The following is a 23259-nucleotide window of genomic DNA, read 5'->3' as shown; positions in this document are numbered from 1 at the left end:
CCTATACAAAGTAGTCCCAGAATACATATGTTATGTTAAAGTGAAAGATATCAGATGATAAACATTGTAAATATATTGCAGAAAACAACTTTGTAAAACAAAAGACTAAATATAGTCCCAGTTCAAGAGCAAGATATCAAAGATTTATTGGGGTCCCAATTTCAGGTAGAGGATTCAAACTAGAACAAATTACAAACAAGAACTGAGAAGCAAGGGCACCCAAGATCTGCAGAGACATGGCCAAATCCCTCATGTGAGCCATTTTCTTGAGACTTTCAGTCTTCATCTTTCCATTCTTTATTCCCACACTGTTTTCTTAAAGGTAACCATCTGAATGAGTGAAAGAGTAAAATTCATTCACAGGATAATTGGAAACCACTCACCAGTTTCTCCTAGCTGTTGACCAGCTTTGACTAAGTAGCCAAGCCTATTCTACTGAAGGGACAGGCCAGAAGCCTGAATGTGAACTAATCTTGAGTAAGCTCATGGAGGATCTGGAGCGTGACCACACCATATATCAAGAAAAGTTCTCAGAATCTGCCTATTTCTTGTAAGCTGCATCACAGTAATTTCATGCACTCTCCTTTATTTCCTGGGGAATTTAGCCAAATGCTCGGCAGCTTCTGGGGCTCTCCAAGCTCTGAGCTAGAAGCCTCTGGAGAGAAGCCCGTGGCTGTTCTGGGGATGAGGGGGCTGGGGTCAGGACCACCTGCTCTACCAGGGAAATGTAGTTGACACCAGAATCAAGACTTCCGGAAGGGGAAATTGCCAGAGAACCTTGTGTTTCTTGGTTGCAAATTTGCTGATTCTTCTTTAAAGCCCAAGGATAATTCGGTATAAGCTGATATCACCCACTCTCACAGTAACTGCAATAATAAGTGGGTAAACCATGATGGGATGATTCAGAAGGCCCTTAACTCTCCAAACTTCCTTTTCTTCAGAAGTAGCTTTTCTGGTTGTAGGTCTAAGGAGGAAGTACTATTATGGAAATAAAAAGGTCTAGTCTCTGGTACTTTTATTTCTGCCAGTCTCAAGTTGGGAAGCACATGTCTTTTAATGAAACAACTTCTCAAAGGTCAACCTAGCTGATTATAGAAAATATTTGGTAATAAAGCTAAAGTAAAATTGGTGACTCACAGTTGATTTCAATAGCCTAGAACTGATAATCTAAAACATACTGCTCTCTAAATACTCTTCGTACTACCACAGTTTTATTAAACTTGATTAAAATCTCTCCACCATTAACAGGAATTGATGGCTTCTGAAACACCTGAAAACAAGTCTCTTTCCATCTCTTCCCATCTTTCGAGACTTATTTGAATACGCTTTCTTTATAAAATTATTCTCACCACACTCAAAGGAAGCTACAGTATCATAATTATTTTTACTTAAATATCCCTTCCCTAATAGTTACATCTTTCCTAAAAAATAAAGTCTGAAATAATTTTAAAAATAAACTCTACATTTCTACTATCTCATATATAAAAACTTTTAAATAGTTAAAAATATAGAAAAGAATTTGATAGAACAAATATGTGACTACCCACCATTCATAATTTATGGTTGTTACATTTCATGGTATTTGCTACATGGCCTAAGAAATGTGCCAACAAACATATGTTAGTTAATGCACCAAGGTTAGTAACACAAAATTTGAGCTTCAGTGGTCTTAAGAATTAATTGGATTAGTCAATAGGTCAATTTATAAGCTCCAGTCTTGTGTCTCAAAATAAATTTTGCCATTTTAGAGGTCAATAAATCATGTTTCCAAGGAAACAGAGCTCTGTAGCAACCTACCTTCAGGGAAAATGCCAGTGGATGCTAAACTTCCTGGGTTTCTACAAGCCTCTATGCTTAATGGTTATTGTTCTGAATGTTTTCTCAGATAAAGCAGTTCCTTGCCCCAAATCTTCCTCCTCTGATTGTCTTGATGTTTATCCGTCCATATTTTCTGATTCCTCTAAGTCTGATCTTTCTCGAGCAGATGTTTTCGTCGAAAACGTAGTCCATAAATGCTTAAAGTTTGATTATTTCATTTGGTAGCTTTCTCTATTGTAAAAGAAAAAGCCTGAGTATACATGAGAATGTGCTTTCAGAAAAAAAAAACAAGCATCAAACATAGCAGATCACGAAGTCTTTTATAAGAACATACAAGATGCCTCTCAGATTTAATTAAAAATCTTGCCAAGTTAAACATCACCATGATTGATTGCAAAATATACATGTGACATGAAGCATTTTAAACATGATTCCCACTTACACCACGTGTCAGAAAGTTAATATAGGTTATCCCATTTTTAACAGGTAAGGTTATAAAAATATGAACAAAATTGCCTAAATTAAGGAATACATGATTCCACAAAATAAAGAAAACACAGCAATGCTGAATTTAATTTCAAAGTATTACTTGATTTTGAACCTTTTGAAGGGAGAAAAAGCAGATCTGAATTCATTATAATTTTCCTTTTCTTAGCTAACTCTGATAAATTTGTGTTATCTTTTATTAAGTTGCAACACTTTAGCATGTCTATAAGGCCTTCCATGATGTGCCAGACTTCTCTTGCTCAATTTTTGAACCACTTAATATTAATAACACAACCTCTTAGGATGTCACTCACCTCCTATCCGCTGTCCTCCTCACTGAACTAAGGAGGAGACAGCACCTTGGTCTTCTTTGTCATTCCCACCTTCCCCTCCTACCCATTGTGGTAATTATACATTATTCATATATTGTTAGTATACTAGCACTAGTTAGTATGTTATGGTAATCACTCATTAAATATACACTTTTCTGTCTATTTTTACAAATGAAAGTTCATTTATAAGTAGCAAGGAACAGAATTATAAGGATGAGCAAAAGATTCATAGATGTATAAAGCCATACAGAGATTCAAAATCTATCTTTTTAGCCCTTCAATTTTGACTCAGCCTTTGATGAAGGTGAAAGAGGCATGTGAAAAAGCTGGCTTAAAGCTCAACATTCAAAAAACAAAGATAATGACATCCAGTCCTATCACTTCATGGCAAATAGATGAGGAAAGAGTGGAAACAGTGTCAGATTTCATTTTCTTGGGCTCCAAAATCAATGTGGACGGTGACTGCAGCCACGAAATTAAAAGACACTTGCTCCTTGGAAGAAAAGCTGTGACAAACCTAGACAGTGTATTAAAAAGCAGAGACAGCACTTTGCTGACAAAGGTCTGTGTAGTCAGAGCCATGGTTTTTCCAGTAGTCATATTTGGATGTGAGAGTTGGACTATAAAGAAGGCTGAGCACCGAAGAAATGATTCTTTCAAACTGTGTTGCCGGAGAAGACTAGCACCCTCTTGGATACTCTTGAGGATCTCTTGGAGAACAAGGAGATCAAACCAGTCAATCCTAAAGGAAATTAACCCTGAATATTCATTGGAAAGACTGATGCTGAAGCTGAGGTTCCAATACTTTGACCACCTGATATGAAGAGCCAACTCATTGGAAAAGAACCTGATACTAGGAAAGATTGAGGGCAGGAGGAGAAGAGGGCAACAGAGGATGAGATGGTTGGTTGGCATTACTGACTCTATGGACCTGAGTTTGAGCAAACTCTGGGAGATAGTGAAGGACAGGGAAGCCTGGCGTGCTGTAGTTCATGGGGTTGCAAAGAGTCAGACACGAGTTAGGGACTGAACAACAACTGCCTTTGTACTGAGGCTTCCTTGCCTGTCCCAGATGTACACGGTCTTTCCACTAACTGTTGATTTGGCAAGTCAGCATGCACTACTGCCTTGGAATATCTCTTAATGGCTTAAATTGCTATTTTAATATTTGACCTCAATATGCATAATGTAGAATGGAGAAAATAGAGAATAGAAAAAATTAAAAATTACTTATGAGAGACAACCTGGCATCAATACTGGCATTTCCTTCCAGCTGTGTTTTTCTATGTATAATTGTATTTTGTTTGCTTTTACCATATATGTCATTATTATAAGTATTATTAGAATCATATAATTATTTAATCTCTCCACACTTTCTATTCCCAGCTAGACAGACTGTGGGAGTTATTAAGGGAGATACTAACAATTGTAGTAATTTTCATATGAATTGTTTATGTGACTTCGGGTGGATGGTAGGGGTTCAATAAATGTTTCTTTTGCTTACTTCTTATTCCCGTATTTTATAGCCATGGATTTCAGGAGGTGCTGTGCCTTTTATAAAATATACAATAGTGAGCAAAGAGTTGTGCTGGGCTGGGAGCTGTGAGGGCTACTGCTCAGAGCCAGACATTTCTTGAAACACAAAATTTAAGGAACTCTTGAAGGGTAGTCCCAGGTTTGTTCTTCTCAGATCTCTGGTACTATTATCCCCATGACAGTGCAGGTAAGAGATGACATCAATTGAGTCCCCAGAAGATGGTCCTAACTGGCAGATAAAAGCTGAAGCAAAGCAATGACATTTATTCTCAAAGCTGGTGACCTTGACCCATATTGCTTTTATATAGCATGACTGATGTTGACACTTGAATCTACATGAAAGACACAGGTAATGTGAAAGGCTTTGACCACAGATCCAAGAGCACATGAAAATGCTCATGGTCTTTCAGCTTCGCATCATCCTAAGTTAATGTTTATCTTTATATTGGATGATGGAAAAACGCTGTTATTTTGAGTTATCTTCCCTGTGCTGCTTTGTATGTCATCAAAGTATTCATGTTGGCCTATAAATTCATTTTCACAAAACTCTCACTGAATTATTTAAACAGAGGAACCTTGAATGTTTTTCCGATAAAATGGCACTTTAAATATATGACATAGTTTTGCTTAGGCAGGGCCAGCTCATGGACCAAGCAAAGTTCAATAACTCATTCTCTTGGGTGCCTCTCTTGCTATCACTTCCCAGCTCACACCGTCTACCCGCAGGGAGAGAGTTAGCATCACTCCTCTAGGGTAAAAATAAACAATGGCCGAAAAAGCTCATAAATCTTGGTGAAGGATTTCCAGGCAATAAATACCAAGAGGTAAATTGTGGCTCTGATGACATTTTTGAGGGGGAATTGGACTTTTCTTGGGAAAAAAAAAAAACCTGAGAAACTTTTATTTTCATCCTTATTCACTCTCTGAGCAAAATATATCTTCTGTTTTTAGGGGAACACTCTGCACAAGGAAAAACCAAGAACTGACAGCTTGATGAATCCTCTCCACACCTGGGCAATAAATATGTAAGTTTCCTAATTTCATTCACTGAGATACTCATTAATATCTGTTTTGTTAGCCTGCTGCAGCTCAGATTATTTTTATACTTTTATAACCTGAAAAGTTAATGGCTTGTGTCAGTGAAACCATCATTTTCTATTTGTCTAAAAACAAACACAAAGAACATTTGCCAGAGAAATGTCTTGGGAGCTGTAGAAGGTTTCTTCCGGTTGTCCTGCCTGCCTCGGAGACAATGCAGTTCATTCCTTCTGCCTTTTGGTAGTGTTCCCTCATAGATGCTGTTTGCCTCTGTCTGGGTCAGCATATGCATACTTCCAGTGGCAGTTAGACAGGGTTCTATTGCTGAGGAAGGATTGCAGGACCCCAGATGACTGTGCTTACAAATTTGTGATTTACTGTGGAAAAAAAAAAAATTGACACATCAGCTGCCTAAAGGTAAAGATGCACATTACAGTCAAAGGTTGGCTCAGGGCAAGGGGTCCAGAGATGCCAGATGGGAGATCCAACTGTGCTTCCTCTGTAAGGACCACACCCAGGTGTACTTTCTCTTTGGGACCAGAAACGATGGATGTGCCCACAAAGCACCTCAAACAAGGTGATCCAAAACATGCTCTCAGCTGGGATTCCTTATACCTGGGTATTCAGGAAGGCACTTTCTTGCTGTATAACTAGATGAGTGACAGAGCCTTCCAGGTGTCTCAATGAGACCAGTGTAAAGTCTTCAATCTCATTACACTAACTGTTAATCAATGAATAATTGAAAGCTCTCAAACCTCTGGTTATGAGCAACTGTCATTCTGTGTGATCCATGCTTTGACCAAGAGTCCAGGCAATGCAAGTATATGTCTAATTGCAGTAAAACAACTCAGGCCGATTTCAGGCCTGCTGGAGTTGACCTTTCTGGCTTAGCATGAGATTGTCTTTTGCTTTTCTGGAATTGCATAAGAAAATTTTCTTCTGACTTTAGTTTTCACAAGAAACATTAAGTACATGCCCTCACAGTGTCTTATAATTTTTAGAACCTGCAGAAAAATTTACTCTTTGGTAGCTAATAGTAAAAAAACAAAAGGACAGATAAATAGGTATATACCCTAAATTGGCCTGACCACAATGGTAGTCACTCTGGGTAATGTCCAGGGGAGGGGAGGATATCACTGTTACGTCCACTACCTATGTCTACTTCCTAGCACAAATAAAATGCTGTTATGGATACTCAGCCAGTGTTTATTGAGTAAATGATGCTTCTTTGGCCAGGAGCAGGAGACATACACAAAGGTGTATCATCCAGACATATGCATCAGGGTCAGAATTTCATCCTTCTCTAGTCAGCAAAAGGTAGGTTAGGATGAGAGAGGAAGCAGGTACACTGGACTCTTTCAGATGCAAGATTCGAGAAGCTGAGAAGTTAGAAATTCATGGAGACATGTGTTCCAGCCCTCACTAGTGCATGGAAAGCTTTCTCCATACCAGCTATGGTTCCTTTGCAATCCTGTGACTATTGAAAAACAATGCCTCCCAGATTATTAACATGCTCAGATCTTGGTAACTAATTGTCCACTTTGGAGGAAGATGAAGTGTTCAGTTGGAAAGAAAAGGAAAGAAAAGTCTCTATATAGGAAGCAGCCTCAACACAGTCTCTGTACAGAAAATAAGGATGCGTGCTGATCCAAACAAACTCAACAAAATGAATTATCACCCAATTCCTGTTCCTTTCCACTTTTGTACTTTAAAAATTATTGCTAAAAATATTCCTAGCCTCTAATCTCTTGTCTTTGGATTTGCAGAGGTAAATAATTTCTGTTGCCTTTCTGAGTAATTGTGGAATTACATAACAATGTTCTGAAGAGTAAAGATGAAAGTAATGGGAAGAAACATGCTTGACATTGGTCAATTCTATTGTCTATTTGTCTTATTCTTTTTCATTTTATTTCTCTTAAATCATTGAACTTTAAATGTAGTAACCAGTAATTGCTTTCTAAGGTATCAACTAGAAATCAAATATCAGCTCAGAAATTCAAGATAAACAGAATACATTTTTGGCTCAGAGGTAAAGAATCCGCCTGCAGTGCAGGAAACACAGGAGGTGTGGATTTGATCCCTGGGTTGGGAAGATCCCTTGGAGAAGGGAATAGCAATCCACTCCAGTATTCTTGCCTGCAGAATCCTGTGGACTGAGGAGCCTGGCAGGCTACAGTCTGTGTGTTACGGACATGCTTTAGTTGTTCGTGTCTGAGTCTTTGGGACCCCATGGACTGTAGCCCACTAGGCTTCCCTGTCCATGGCATTCTCCAGGCAAGAACACTGGAGTGGGTTGCCCCGCCCTCCTTCAGAGGCTCTTCCTGATCCAGGGATGGAACACACATCACCTGCGGCTCCTGCATTGCAGGAGGATTCTTTACCGCTGAGCCAACCAGGGAAGCCTGGGCTAGAGTCCATAGGGTCGCAAATAGTCAGATACAACTGAACCGACTTAGCACACACATTTGAACTAGAAGTTGAAAAAAGAAGCTGAGAAGTCTTTGGATCTGTAGGTAACAGCAAACACTTATATGGAAACATTAACTCATGTTAAAAATGTTAATCTCAGTATAAATTTCTAGATGTATTTGATGCCTGCTGCTTCATATAATGATCATCTATTTAGTGCAAAGTATTATATTTAATGGAATTCCAGAATACCTTTCATCTATGATCATTGCCCTCTCTGTGAAGTTTGTCTAGTGAGAATATGAAATCACACACAAGAAATAAGAAAATAATTAAGAGAAAAAGATTTAAAACTACATGGCATGATTGATACACTTCATCACTTCAGTCTAGTTCTAAAATCTGAGACCTTTATGTCAACAAGAGGAAGGTCAATAAGAGTTTCAAAAAATATTATCCTTTCATTGCATATTTATTGCTACATTTAGGAACCATAATTTTTCAGAATAAGAAAGTGATTATTTTAGTTTAAACTTTCCCTGTATAATTTACTTTGCTCGCAGATATTAGCTGATACCACCCTCAAAATGGCTATTAGTGCAAAAACAACTTTTGTTAGTTTCAAATTTTAGAAATATATTAGCTGTATGTATTTCTATACATATTTGTGCTCCTTTACAATGCAAATATGCTTTGTTATCTTCTTCTCAGATTAATTTTTTCATGATTAATTAGGAGTGACAAGAGTGACATAGCTAAAGGAATTGATTTGGTGTTATATAGAACTACTTAGGTCAGAATTTCTATGCAAAAAAGCTGAGCAGGGAAACACATCTTTTTTCTTATTGATGCAAACAAATAGTCTGAAAAAAACTGGTTAATAATATTATTTATGAAAGTGAAAGTTGCTCAGTCGTGTCCTACTCTTTGTGACCCCATGGACTTCTCCAGGCCAGAATACTGAAGTGGGTAGTCTTTCCCTTCTCTAGGGGATCTTCCCAACCCAGGGATTGAACCCAGATCTCCCACATTGCAGACTGATTCTTTACCAGCTGAGCCACAAGGGAAGCCCAAGAATACTGGAGTGGGTAGCCTATCCCTTCGCCGGTGGATCTTCCTGACCCAGGAATCGCACCGGAATTTCCTGCATTGCAGGGGATTTTTTACCAACTGAGCTATAATGTTATCTATAGATTGCTGTTAGTCGCTCAGTCGTGTCTGACTCTGCAACTCCATGGACTATAGCCCACCAGGCTTCTCTGTCCATGAAATTCTCCAGGCAAGAACACTGGAGTGGGTAAGCCATTCCCTTCTCCAGGGGATCTTCCTGACCAGGGATCGAACCCAGGTCTCTGACACTGCAGGCAGATTCTTTACCATCTGAGCCACCAGGGAAGGCCATATCTATATGGGGGAAATGTATAAAGAACTTAATGTAAAAGAAAGACAGTAGACGAAAATTTAGTTAGATTTTATTATGTGTCTGATTAAGAATTTTCAAACCATGAAACAATATAAGAAAATTCAATTTCCAAGACAGAAATTTCTACTACATCATGACTTAAAATTTTCAAACATAAAAAAAATCATAAAGAAAACTATAAATTGGAAAACATTTGCCATAAATATGAGATCAAATAATTAATATTCTAAATACCCAAAGAGATTTATACAAATTGGAAAATTTTTAAATGAGCCAAGGCCATGAACAGGCAATTCATAGAGGAGGAAATAGAAATGATAATATAAAATTATAACCTTCAATTTACTTGAGCTTTCTTTTTCCAGTATTTAAAAATCATACTGGTGAAACAGATAATTTCATATGCTGCATTTGACAGCATAAATTGGATTAATCTTTCTGAAGAGCAGTTTGGTAATATTAGCTAAGAGACTTAAAATATTCACATTTGTCACCTAGTAACTTCACTTTAGGAAATTTTCATAAGGAAATTATTGAAATATTATTAAAAATTAATATACAGAGAATAGTAGCAAACGTTTAGAAACAGCATGTCTAATGGTATGGAAATTTCAAATAAATTACTTTTCATCCTATTGATCACATTACACAGCTAACAAAAACAAACAACTCTCAAGATAATTTTTTAGTTGCACATAAATATGTCTTTTGAACTGTGGTGTTGGAGGACTCTTGAGAGTCCCTTGGACTGCAGGGAGATCCAACCAGTCCACCCTAAAGGAAATCAGTCCTGAATATTCATTGGAAGGACTGATGCTGAAGCTGAAACTCCAATACTTTGGCCTCCTGATTCAAAGAACTGACTCATTGGAAAAGACCCTGATGCTGGGAAAGATTGAAGGTGGGAGGAGATGGGGATGATAGAGGATGAGATGGTTGGATGGCATCATCTACTCAATGAACATGAGTATGAGTAAACTCTGGGAGTTGGTGATGGACAGGGAGGCCTGGCGTGCTGCAGTCCATGGGGTCGCAGAGTCGAACATGACTGAGTGACTGAACTGAACTGAAACAAACTGAAACATGTCCAAGATATAGGGCTTCCCAGATGGCTCAGTGGTAAAGAATCTGCCTGCCAATGCAAGAGATACAGGTTCAATCTCTGGGTTGGAAAGATCCCCTGGAGAACGAAATGGCAAATCACTCCGGTATTCTTGTCTGGGAAATTCCATAGACAGAGGAGTCTGGCAGGGCTACAGTCCATGACATCATAAAAGAGTCGGACACTACTGAGTGACTAAACAATGACAGTGTCCAAGATAAATCTTAAATGAGAGGGAAAACAATTTTAGAATTGCACAGAAGTCCTTTTAATTGTTCTGAGACCAGTCCTATGCTCTAGAAGGCAGGGGACTGGCTGCCATCTGGTCACTCCCTCGCCGGTAGTTCTCCTATCCATTCTGTTGTGAGTCACCTGCCCATTTAAGATATGAGGGGAATTTCAGATGAATAAAGAACCAAGAATAAGCAAGACCAGTAACTTGTGTGAAAGTCTCATCCCACAGATCCTCAACAAAATGGAATATTACCCGTTTCTACTTTTCTCCCAGATATAATTCACTATACTTCTCTAATTTTCTAAATGATACCCTTGCTAATCTAAATGGAGAAGGCAATGGCAACCCACTCCAGTACTCTTGCCTGGAAAGTCCCATGGACAGATGAGCCTGGTAGGCTGCAGTCCAGGGGGTCGCTAAGAGTCGGACACGACTGAGCGACTTTACTTTCACTTTTCACTTTCATGCACTGGAGAAGGAAATGGCAACCCACTCCTGTGTTCTTGCCTGGAGAATCTCAGGATCGGGGGAGCCTGATGGGCTGCCGTCTATGGGGTCGCACAGAGTCGGACACAACTGAAGCGACTTAGCAGCAGCAGCAGCAGCAGCTAATCTAAAAGCATCTTCATGAACTTCTAGAAGAGCTTAATGTTTTTCAATTATTTTTCTTACATTTAAAATGAATGATGAGGGCTAAAAAGAAAACATCACAAGTAAAAAGAGATTTATTTTCCAATCCTAGCCTATAGCCCTGAATGAATTTCTTCATAATGCTTTACACTGTGTTCAACAATTATAAAACCAGGACAGAATGGTCTTTTCTCCTAAAACCATTGTGCTCCTTTGTTTATAAAGTATTGTCAATAAGGTTAAAGAATCTAACATGATACTTTATTATTAAAGCAATTATTAATTTTTTAAAGAATCACAAATGTACAGTATGTAGGGTTGTGAAAGATTCCACGACCATAAAGTTCTGTATTATCATTGAAGCTGGCACATTGAATTTTAGAGGGATTATAATGTTGGAAAGAAAGTTTATGTTGGTATTGTATAGACATTCAAACTGAAACATCAACTAATGAATAAAATCATTAATGAAGCAAGCAAAATCTGTTTCTTGAGAAAGACTGTCAATGTGGAATACACTCTGATGAAAATCCCAGTTTGTTCCTATTGTTGATTTCTGATCTTTAAGGAGAAAAAATTTTCAGTACCATATTAATCCTGACCATTATCCTACTCACATAAATCAAAATCTTTACCTAGCTGATCTATGTTGCAAACACTTAGCTTCACTTGGAAGCTCACCTACAGAGGATTATGGTTCAGTTGAAGAAAAAAGTAACAGAAATCTTACTCTTCTAAGTACTAGACCAGATATTAAGAGGAACATGACATGGTTGCTGTCCTAGAGGAGCTTAGACTAGTGGCGAGATATACAAATAAGATCATTTTAGCAGAATATGGTAAATAATATAGATGGTAAAGAATCTGCCCTCAGTGTGGGAGAACAGGGTTCAACCCCTAGATAGGGAAGATACCCCAGAGAAGAGAATTGCAACCCACTCCAGTATTCTTGCCTGGAGAATGCCATGAACAGAGGAGCCTAGTGGGCTACTTTGCTACATAGAGTCGCAAAGAGTCAGACATGGCTGAGTGACTTTCATTTCACGTAAAGATAGCCATAGTACCTTGAAGTTTAATGATAAATTTCTTAGAGAATTTAGTATTTAAGTTGAGACTTACAGGATAAGAAAAAAAGTGACCTAGGTTTTTCTAGACACAGGGAGCAGCATGTATAAATGCAAAGAATTGTGAAACTTTACGGCGTATGGAAAATTTTAACTGTTTACCCTAGAGCTGTTCTTTATGTATGTGCTGCAGGGTCAGTGAACCATTGATTCTATTCCACGATGAGATTAAGTACAGACTCTGAGTGTAAGCATTTAAAATTGTTACAGCGATCTGATATTGCTTCAACATTTTACTCATGTGATTTTATTTTAAAAAATACCAGTTTGCAACTGATTAGAAATGTTTAAAAAAGTCAACCTGGTCCATAGATAATGTGGGAAGCACAGTTCTAAAAGATAGAGCTCAGTGCCAACAGGGCTGATAAGTGAGGCTGAAGCAGTTGAGGGTACCAGATCAAAAGAGGGGTTGTCTAAGCTACAGTGTACAGGACTCCATGCTTTCTTTTCCTAAGCAGAACAAAATCAGATTCTTTCCTTTTCATTAATGCCATCAAGAAGCCATTTATTCATTTCGGGAGACTCTCTGACCTTGAATGTAGAACACACCCAGGAAATTAGTCAAAAATCTGAGAGTGGGGACTGTTTCTCAGTCATCCCAGTAATCACTGTGCTTCTTCTAGAACTACACCATGCTCTTGCCTGGGCTGGACCATCTGTCAGCCACAGGTGCTCTGGGAGGACATTAGAAATGCCCTGCTTCACAGTCATTTCCACAGACTAAGGCTTGACATGGACCCTCTGTCCACTCTCTGCTCTTCAAAGCATTCCCCAAACCATGGCAGCTAGTGTCCGTCTTCCTCCCAGGCAAGGCCGCAGTGCACTGGTTCCTACCAAAGGCCCTGCCTCCATCAACCACACCACGAGGGAGTAAAATGCAGGTCTCCACCCTGGGCCCCCTGCCCACCCACACCCCCACCTTGTCATTCTCCTCCCAGATTCCAGCAAACCGCCAGCACTGCCACCAGCAGCATGATGACACCTGAGCCCTTCCATGTGGGGGGCGTGTGCCCCTTTCCCAAAGCACAGAAACTTCAGGCTCCTGCTCCTTTTCAGACCAGCACAGAAAGCTGTTTCTGTACTGCAAATGAGAAAACCCAAAGTAATCAACTAAAGCCCAGGCTCTCCTTCCTGTGAAGGTGGAGAGTGCCCCTTCGTTCTTCTCCCTGATGAGTACACAGCAGCAAAGCATGGAAGTTGCCAATAAATTTCACAATGACTCACATTGTTACCCCAAGCAACAGACCTTGAATGATCTCCCATTAGTGATAGGGTACAGTGAAGTGTTTTAATCAGAAGACGAATATGGTGAGATTTGTGCTTGAAACACATCACTGAGTATTTAATGTGGAAGAGTAATTCAAGAGTGATGACTAGAAGCAGAGAAGTCAGAGGGCTATTGCAGTTCAACTATCCCAAGTCTGTAGCTGGAATGGAGATGAGGCAGCAGTATGGAATAGAGAAGTGTCTGGAAAATAAAATTCTCCAGAGGTGGTGATTGTATGAATGTAGGCATTGTGGGTGAGGACTATTAGGGGTATAGATTATGGCCATGCTTGTAGCATGATTGTCTGCATGGATCGTGGAGGTAAGAGAAAAGATTGGAATTACTGAGCAAGAGGGAATGGGTTTCGGAGGCACTCTAGTGGATTTCCTTTCAGAACTGTTGACGTTGAAGTGCGTATGGGACATTCCAGTGACTCTATATGTGTATGTGTGTTAGTTGCTCAGTCGTGTCTGACTCTTTGCCACCCCATGGACTAGCCCACCAGGCTCCTCTGTCCATGGAATTCTCCAGGCAAGAATACTGGAGTGGGTTGTCATTCCCTTCTCCAGTCGGCCTTCCCGACCCCAGGGTTGAACCCAGGTCTCCCACATTGCAGGCAGATTCTTTGAGCCACCAAGGAAGTCCCTTCAGTGACTCTGCTGGGTGGAAAAATTCAGCTGGTCACTAGCATTTCTTACCAAGTGATGGTCTCCCTCCAGCATTTCTACTTCTTCCCTTTCTTGTAATCTGAACTTTTTTGTTTCCCCCCAACAGGCTTACTCTTCAGCTTCAATGCTCCATGGGGAGAAAGCCCTGTGGAATCAATCCTGACTGCCAATCCTGCTCGCCAGTCACCTGTCCCAATGAAGTGATGTCCAGATGACATGCAGTAATCTAATAGAATCAGAAAGAATCATGCAGCTCCCCCATCCTTTAGAATGTGAAGAAGCGCATTACCACATTTTACAGGAATACCGTATTCCTAGGAGAGTGGATTTCAGGAGGGGCATCTGTGAGCGGTTAACCTGACAGACCACCAGGTGGTTTCACTGGTGAAATTTATCCCTTGAGTGTAAAGTTTTGAGAACCGAAAGTTTTCATCCACAGAGACTTTTCTACTTTTTCATTGTTCTTATATTACCTAACGTTTGTATTTATTGTTTTCCACTATGTTAACACAGGGAAAATTCACAAGTGTATCATTAAATATTGGGTCAAAATCCTGCCTTGCCACTTTGTACATAAAGATATTTTATTCGTACTTTCATGTGTTGCTGTTAACAAATAATTACTGTACTCAACACACTAAAAATATCATAATGTAACTGTGAAAATGGCAATAGTATTGTCTTCCCATGATTATGAGTATTTGGAGATTGATTATTAGAATACGAGCACTCACTAATGAAAGGCATCTAAGAAGTGAGAAAGGGACAAAGGATTCACACACTAGACCCTGTTCATGGGAAGTCAGTTTACCATCTCTTTGGTATTTCTCTTTGTAATTCACACTATGTGACAAGGATGTAAGGGCATTTATAACACTCTGTACTGCATTCATTAAGAAGATAACAAGACTGAGACTTTTCATACTTCATTTGACTGATACTATCTCTGTGCATATTTTATTTCTTTTAGAAATGTAATGATTTGTTCTAGCAATCATTGTTAAATCTTCAGTTTATACCAACATTTCATAAATATATAATTATGATATTATTTTTCAGAGCATCACTTTCCTAAAAATACCATATGATTATAGCTACCACTCCATTGGGGTATATTCTTCAGTTGAAAGTTGAAAGCCATTCCTGCTTTCTGGAGGGTTTTTATCATAAATGGATGTTGAATTTTGTCAAAGGCTTTCTCTGCATCTATTGAGATAATCATATGGTTTTTATCTTTCAATTTGTTAATGTGGTGTATTACATTGATTTGCGGATGTTGAAGAAACCTTGCATTCCTGGGATAAAGCCCACTTAGTCATGATGTATGATCTTTTTAATATGTTGTTGGATTCTGTTTGCTAGAATTTTATTAAGGATTTTTGCATCTATGTTCATCAGTGATATTGGCCTGTAGTTTTCTTTTTTGTGGCATCTTTGTCTGGTTTTGGAATTAAGGTGATGGTAGCCTCATAGAATGAGTTTGGAAGTTTACCTTCTGCAATTTTCTGGAAGAGTTTGAGTAGGATAGGTGTTAGCTCTTCTCTAAATTTTTGGTAGAATTCTGCTGTGAAGCCGTCTGGTCCTGGGCTTTTGTTTGCTGGAAGATCTCTGATTACAGTTTCGATTTCTATGCTTGTGATGGGTCTGTTAAGATCTTCTATTTCTTCCTGGTTCAGTTTTGGAAAGTTATACTTTTCTAAGAATTTGTCCATTTCTTCCAAGTTGTCCATTTTATGGGCATATAGCTGTTGGTAGTAGTCTCTTATGATCCTTTGTATTTCTGTGTAGTCTGTTGTGATCTCTCCATTTTCATTTCTAATTTTGTCAGTTTGATTCTTCTCCCTTTGTTTCTTGATGAGTCTGGCTAATGGCTTGTCAATTTTGTTTATTTTCTCGAAAACCAGCTTTTAGTTTTGTTGATTTTTGCTATGGTCTCTTTTGTTTCTTTTGCATTTATTTCTGCCCTAATTTTTAAGATTTCTTTTCTTCTACTAACCCTGGGGTTCTTCATTTCTTCCTTCTCTAGTTGCTTTAGGTGTAGAGTTAGGTTATTTATATGATTTTTTTTCTTGTTTCTTGAGGTAAGCCTGTATTGCTATGAACCTTTCCCTTAGCATTGCTTTTACAGTGTCCCATAGGTTTTGGGTTGTTGTGTTTTCATTTTCATTTGTCTCTTACACTGTTGGTGGGAATGCAAACTAGTTCAGCCACTATGGAGAACAGTGTGGAGATTCCTTAAAAAATGGGAATAGAACTGCCACACGACCCGGCAATTCCACTGCGGGGCGTACACACCGAGGAAACCAGAATTGAAAGAGACACGTGTACCCCAATGTTCATCACAGCACTGTTTATAATAGCCAGGACATGGAAGCAACCTAGATGTCCATCAACAGACGAATGGATAAGGAAGCTCTGGTGCATATACACAATGGAATATTACTCAGCCATTGAAAAGAATACATTTGAATCAGTTCTATTGAGATGGATGAAACTGGAGCCCATTATACAGAGTCAAGTAAGCCAGAAAGAAAAACACCAATACAGTATACTAATGCATATATATGGAATTTGAAAGATGGTAACGATAACCCTATATGTGAGACAGAATAAGAGACACAGATGCATAGAACAGTCTTATGGACTCTGAGGGAGAAGGTGAGGGTGGGACGTTCTGGGAGAATAGCATTGAAACATGTATATTATCATATGTGAAACAGAACACCATTCCAGGTTCGATGCATGAGACAAATGCTCAGGGCTGGGGCAATGGGACGACCCACAGGGATGGGATGGGGAGGGAGGTAGGAGGGGGATTCAGGATGGGGAACACATATAAACCCACGCCTGATTCATGTGAATGTAAGGCAAAAAACCACTACAATATTGTAAAGTAATCAGCCCCCAACTAAAATAAATAAATTTATTTAAAAAAAATAAAATAAAACAACTCAATAGACTAAAAAAAATTTAAAAAAAAGAAAGTTGAAAGCTGACTAATTAACCTTGACCACTCCTTGGACACAAGGGATTGAAACATCATGTTGGTTGAAGTCCTTTGGAAAGCTGTAGAATGCACAAGTTGGCAGCTCTTTAACTTTTATGATTACATAAGCTGATTTCCCAATGGCTCAGCAGGTAAAGAATCCACCTGCTAATGCAGGAGACGCAGGTTTTATCCCTGGGTCAGGAGGATCCCCTGCAGGAGAACATGGCAACCCACTCAGTATTCTTGCCTGGAGAATCCCATGGACAGAGGAGCCGGGCAGGCTACAGCCCATGGGATCACAAAGAGTCCAACACAACTGAAGCAACTGAACACACACAACACAAGCTTATTTCAATGTTAAATTATCTTAGTGATATGAGGACAATGTAGTGGAGAAAGAAGAATATATTTAAACCTACCTTTTACAATTAATTTTGTTGCAGTGTATTTTTAAATGGTCAGCATTAAGGATTATGTAAATAATCATTTTGGTTTTTGCCTCTCAATGTCTAGGCAGCTTCTAATCAAGGACATCAGAAAGCATACTTGTATTTCGACTGGTGTCTCTTTATGTTTCTTTGAGAAGAAAAATAAAGTAAACAAAGTAAAAGAAAAGCAGTAGGGTATGCTCGTGTGCTAAGTCGCTTCAGTTGTGTCTGACTCCGTGCAACTCTATGGACTATAGCCTGCCAGACTCCTCTGTTCATGGAATTCTCCAGGCAAGAATACTGGAGTGGATTGCCATGCCCTCCTCCAGGGATCTTCTCGACCCAGGGATCAAACCTGTGTTTCTTATGTCTCCTGCATTGGCAGGTGGGTTCTTTACCACTAGCGCCACCTAAGAAGCCCAATAGAGTATAGAAAAAGGCAAAGATCTCCAATGCATACACTCTCCCTTGAGAGGTGCTTTGCCCATGCTCAGCTCTAATCTAGAACTCTTCAAATGGGTGCAACAGTGGCTAGAGCATGCCAAGTGTGGAGCATTTACCTTTAAAAAGAAAATATTCCAACATCCCTAGATGCTTTACAGAGCTCCTCAGCAAAAAGATACAAACTCTCCTGCAATTTAAATTAGTACAAGTGATACGTTATTCTGGCTTTTATAAAAACCATTTTCTTGACCTTTAATAAAGATTGTTGGAAGAGAGTTTATAAGGATCAGGAAAAGGGAAAGCTTTTTAATCATAATGAAAGGATGAAATTTATTCTGGTTCAAGAATTATACATAAAGAACATGCTTTATACTTACAACTATAGCGTTAAATCTTTAAAAAGTCAAAGTGATAAGAAGATTGAGGAATTTGCAGAGATATTCAGGACATTTTGTAATGTCAATCTCAGAGGTAATGTCTGCATTTTTATAAGTCAACTTGAACTTCTGTTGAAATAGGATATTTGGTTTTCAAGCCAAAATTATCTTTAGTCATATGTTTTATAATTATATGATTTAGATCAAAGGCAAACCTTTCTGTGCATTTGTTCTGGAGGACAATATGAATATGATTTAAGTCTGTCAGTAGTCAAAACATCAACAAGAGCTAATTAACTAGCACTGCTGTCATCTGAGACTAAGCGGATGTTGTTGGCTGACACACTGGTTGTGATCAGGCAGCAGAGAAAGACTTCTAAATTCCCCCTGACTGCGCTGAAATATCCCCTTACAATCTGATAGATCTTGAGGCCATCTTTGGACAATGATAAACTGCATGCTAGCTTTTCCTAGTTTTTCTCTACAAAGCCCTTCTTGTGATCATTCGAGATTTTATGGGGTTCTAGAAAGAAAAGTGGATAAGTCCTTTAAAACTTGTGCTTTGAGTGACAGTCTAAGAACTGTGAATTTGTTCATTATTGCCTAGAATTGAAGATATCCATCACTGGGATTAATTAACTAGTAGGGACCCTGAACTGAGAATATATCACACATTACCTACAAATCTTCCAGTCAAAATTTCCCCACAAAAACAAACAAGACTTCTCATGTATCTTTGAATGAGTTTACTTTGTCTTTTCTTCAAGGGGTTTTATCCTATGGGCTTGAATACACATTTTTCCTATTCTGGATAGTTTTTAAAGGAAAAAACAGTTTTGATAAATAATGGGAAAACATTTATCTTGTTCATCAATATTACATTCCTAAACTTGAATTCAGAAGTCTACCCAAGTATCATTGGTTGGTGTCTGAGGCACTGTGCTAAAACCTGGCACCGTGTCCAGGCACTGTGCTAAAACCTTCACATTCATCATCTCGGTTAATATAACAACAGTAGCAAGACACAATTTCTAATATTAAATTATTACTTGTATTATTATTTTTATCAGCATCTGCATATTTGTGTTAGATATGTAGAAACCAAGACAGAAGAATAACTTACCCAAGGTTGTACAACTAGTAAACGGTAAAAATTTGGATTCCAGCCTAAACTCCAAATCCCTTCTCTTCATCACTTTACCACTCAATCTTTCTAATATCAATTTACTTATCTATAAAAGGAGTGAAAGCATTATGCTCCTGCTGCTGCTGCTGCTATTGCTAAGTCACTTCAGTCGTGTCCGACTCTGTGAGACCCCATAGACGGCAGCCCACCAGGCTCCCGCGTCTCTGGGATTCTCCAGGAAAGAACACTGGTGTGGGTTGCCATTTCCTTCTCCAATTATGCTCCTAGATATAGTTAAAACAGGGGCCACTTTATCATTCCTTTATAAACAAAGACGACAAAGTCATGCATTAATCCTAGCATATATCCAAAAACGCTACCAAAATTAGGAAGTTAATTTGTAACAGTTGCAGAATATAAGATCAATATACAGAAGCAACTGAATTACTTAGTAGCCAAAATTAACATATACCATTTACAACATTGCCAGAAATATAAGACTCTGAAAGATAAAGTTTACAAAATAAGTTCACTCTCTGTACACTTAAAACTGTCAAATTTCTAGGGGAAATTAAAGAATAGCAAATTATGGATTAAAAGACAATATTATTAAGATGTTCTATTCAAACTGATATACAGATTTATTACAGTTTCAGAACAAATCTAGTTTTATTCTTTGTAGAAATTGATGATTCCAATGTTTATATGGATAAATAAAATGGACTTAGAATAGTTAAAATATTTTTTTAAAGCATAAAGCTGGAAGACTCACACTACTGGATTTAAAGACTTATTTCAAATCAAGATGGTTTAGAACTGACCTATGAATTGAATTTAATCACTGAAACAAAATAGAGATTACAGAAAGAATTAAATGTATGCTTTCCCCCTATATACACATGAATATATGGTCAACTGTTTTTGACAAGGATGCCACAATAATTCAATGGGAAAGAACAGTCTTTTCAACAAATTGTTCTAGAATTCAATGTGCAGAAAAAGCAAAGCTCAACATTTACCTCATATTGCAAATCTAAATGTGTCATAACCTTAAACATTTAATCCGGACCTATAACATTTGTATTCTTTAATGTCAGTAAAGATTTCCTAGACAAGGCCCCTAAGGCCAAAATTAAAGACAATATGGTAAGTCAAACTTTATCTAAACTAAAAATTCTGCTCTTCAAATGAGCATTAATAAGGTGAAAATGCAAAGCCAAAGAATAGAAGAAAATATTTACATTATATTTGTCTGACAGATGGCTTACATCTAGGACATAAAGGAGGCTCTAAAAAAAAATAAGAAGTCAATCTACTGAAAAACAGAAAAAAATTATGAAAAGACAAAAGAAGATAATATGATTTTGTCATAAGCACAGGAAAAGATACTCAGTATCATTTAGTCTTCAGGTAAATGCAAATTTAAAACTACCTCGATAGAAACTAAAGCAGCACAGAGGGTAACCTCTAAGGAATTTAATAGATTATAACAACGTTTATAGTTTCTTTTCCAGCCTTGTGTGTTGGCTGATCTGTCGTGTCCAGTTCTTTTCGACCTCATGGACTGTAGCACGTCAGTCTCCTCTGTCCCTGGGATTTTCCAGGCCAGAATACTGGAGTGGGTTTCCACTACCTTCTCCAGGGGATCTTCCCCACCCAGAGACTGAACCCATGTCTCCTGTGTCTCCTGCATTGCAGGCAGATTCTTTACCCACTGAGCCATCAGGGAAGCCTTGTTGTGGCATAAATGACAAATAAAATTCGTACGTATATATTTAGAGTATATAATATGATGATAATGTATGTGTATGTATGTGTGTGTGTGTGTGTGTGTGTGTGTGTGTGTATGTGTGTGTGTATAGTATATAGGGCTTTGGTTTCTGGTAAGAACACTTAAGATGTAATCTCTTAATAAATTTCAATTATACAATACACTATTATTAACTATAGTCACTATGCTGTACATTAGATCCCAAGATATATTCATCTTATGCCTAAAAGTTTGTACCCTTTAACCAACATTTCCCCATTTTCCCCTACCCCATAGTTTTTGGTAACCATCGTTCTACTCTCTGGTTCTATGAGTTCAACATTTTTAGATTCATTATATAAGTGACATCACACAGTATTAATTTTTTCATTATTGTTTTTATTTAAAAAATAAATTTCATGGATTTATGACTAAAAAATAAAACTGCAGTAAGATATCACTATATATTCATAGGAATAGCTAAAATTACAAAGACCAATAATGCCAAGTGTTGATGGAAATATAGAGAAACTAGAACTCTCATACACTGCTAGTGGGAATGTAGTCATTCAACAATTTGGAAAACAATTTAGCAGACTCTTCCTGAAAGAAAGTTTAAAAATTAAATGTATACTTCTCATATGACACAGCATCTCTATTCATATGTATTTACCAAAGACAAGTGAAAACATGTGTCCTTGCTATTCAAAGATCTGTAAACAAATGTTCATATTCGATTTATTCATAATAGCCAAAAGCTTCCAAACAAGCTATGGTATGGTCACACAATGGAATACCACTTAGAAATAAAATGGAACAACTTGCTAATACAACAAAAGCAATATAAAAAACATTATGCATTATGCTGTAAAAAAGAAGCCAGATATAGTGGAATGTATACTTTATGACTCCATTTATATAAAGCATTAGAAAAGAAATCAGATCAGTGGCTGTCTTGAGCCAGAATATAAGGGAAATGCCAACAAGGAGGGAATTTTTTGAGATGAGAGAAATTTCCGTACCTTGATTATGGTGTTGATTATATGTGGGTACGTATTTTCCAAAACTCAAGCTGTAACGTAAAATGGGTGTATTTTATATGTAAAATATACCTTAATAAAATAGACTTTAAATTGTTTAATTATTTTTAATAATTAGTGATATTATGTATCTTTTCATGTACTTTTTGGCCATCTGTATGTTTTCTTTGGAGAAATGTCTATTTAGGTCTTCTGCTCATTTTTAAAATATTTTTTTAATTGAGCTGCTGACATGTTTGTATATTTTGGAGAAAATCCCTTGTTGATCACACCATTTGCAAATATTTTCTCCCATTTTCTGGGAATTGTTTATGATTTCCTTTGCTGTGCAAAAGCTTTTAAGTTTGATTATATCTTGAGCAGACTTCTCTAGTATCAGGTTTTTGTGGTATCTGTGTACCCCTTTGTTCAAGGCCTATGTGTGTGTGTTTGTCTGTCTGTGTCTGTGTATGTGTTTGTATGTGTAATAAAGGAGAGAGTTTCTTCAGTGTGCTGGCAATATACTATCAGAGGGCTTCTCATCCTGCTTTTATAATACAGTACATTAACATCTTCATTTAAATTATAAATGTAAGTACAGTTCAGGATTTATAGCATTTTTTTGGAACTAAAACTGAAATAAAGGCATTTAAAACAAAAACTGTCAGCCATTCCCATTGCCATTCCCATTGCAATGCCATTTAATTATCTCAAAGAGCTTGGATGATTTGATTGATTAGAAGAGGCATAGATGAGATTTTTGCTGGCTTTGCAGTAGAAACTCACTTATTTGCTGAGTGTGGTACCACTGTTCGTAATGTGTCTGTTAAAAGAGGCAGGTTTTAATTCATATGTGTATTAGCTAAGAACTGTAGTTTAGGAAAGTATCGAATTTCACTTTGGCATCCTTGGCAGATGTGCCCAGTCTCAGCTCCTTATTGTTGCTAGGATATGACCCACTTCCTGAGACTGGCATGTGTTTTTATTTCAAAAGAAGACTGGTTCCTAAAATCTGATAGCTGAGCTTCCCACTCTGTGGAGGTTCTGGGTGTGAAGTA

At 37.9% G+C, this 23259-nt stretch overlaps 1 protein-coding gene and 1 long non-coding RNA gene across 5 annotated transcripts in view; one reads left to right on the top strand and one right to left on the bottom strand.

The window, feature by feature from the left end:
* Positions 1–14620, top strand: part of EMCN (endomucin) — a 118084-nt gene extending 103464 nt beyond the window's left edge. For all 3 annotated transcript variants that reach the window (XR_014083845.1, XM_081597019.1, XM_081597008.1), the window contains 2 exons: positions 5124–5197; positions 14175–14620. Coding sequence is in view for 2 of the 3 variants with exons in the window: in XM_081597019.1 (XP_081453145.1) it covers positions 5124–5158 (35 nt within the window). In the remaining variant the exon portion in view is untranslated. The remainder of the gene's footprint in view (positions 1–5123; positions 5198–14174) is intronic.
* The window catches only part of LOC145547464 (uncharacterized), a 133686-nt gene that overhangs the window by 9916 nt on the left and 100511 nt on the right, over positions 1–23259 (bottom strand). For both annotated transcript variants that reach the window (XR_014083846.1, XR_014083847.1), the window contains one exon: positions 1798–2049. This is a non-coding gene — a long non-coding RNA (uncharacterized LOC145547464). The remainder of the gene's footprint in view (positions 1–1797; positions 2050–23259) is intronic.

This window comes from Giraffa tippelskirchi, chromosome 1 (assembly GCF_054371585.1).
Source record: "Giraffa tippelskirchi isolate mGirTip1 chromosome 1, T2T-mGirTip1v1.2.pri, whole genome shotgun sequence".
Taxonomy (NCBI): Eukaryota; Metazoa; Chordata; class Mammalia; order Artiodactyla; family Giraffidae; genus Giraffa; species Giraffa tippelskirchi.
Note: the sequence above shows the minus strand (reverse complement) of the source record. Positions and strands in the feature narration are given on the sequence as shown.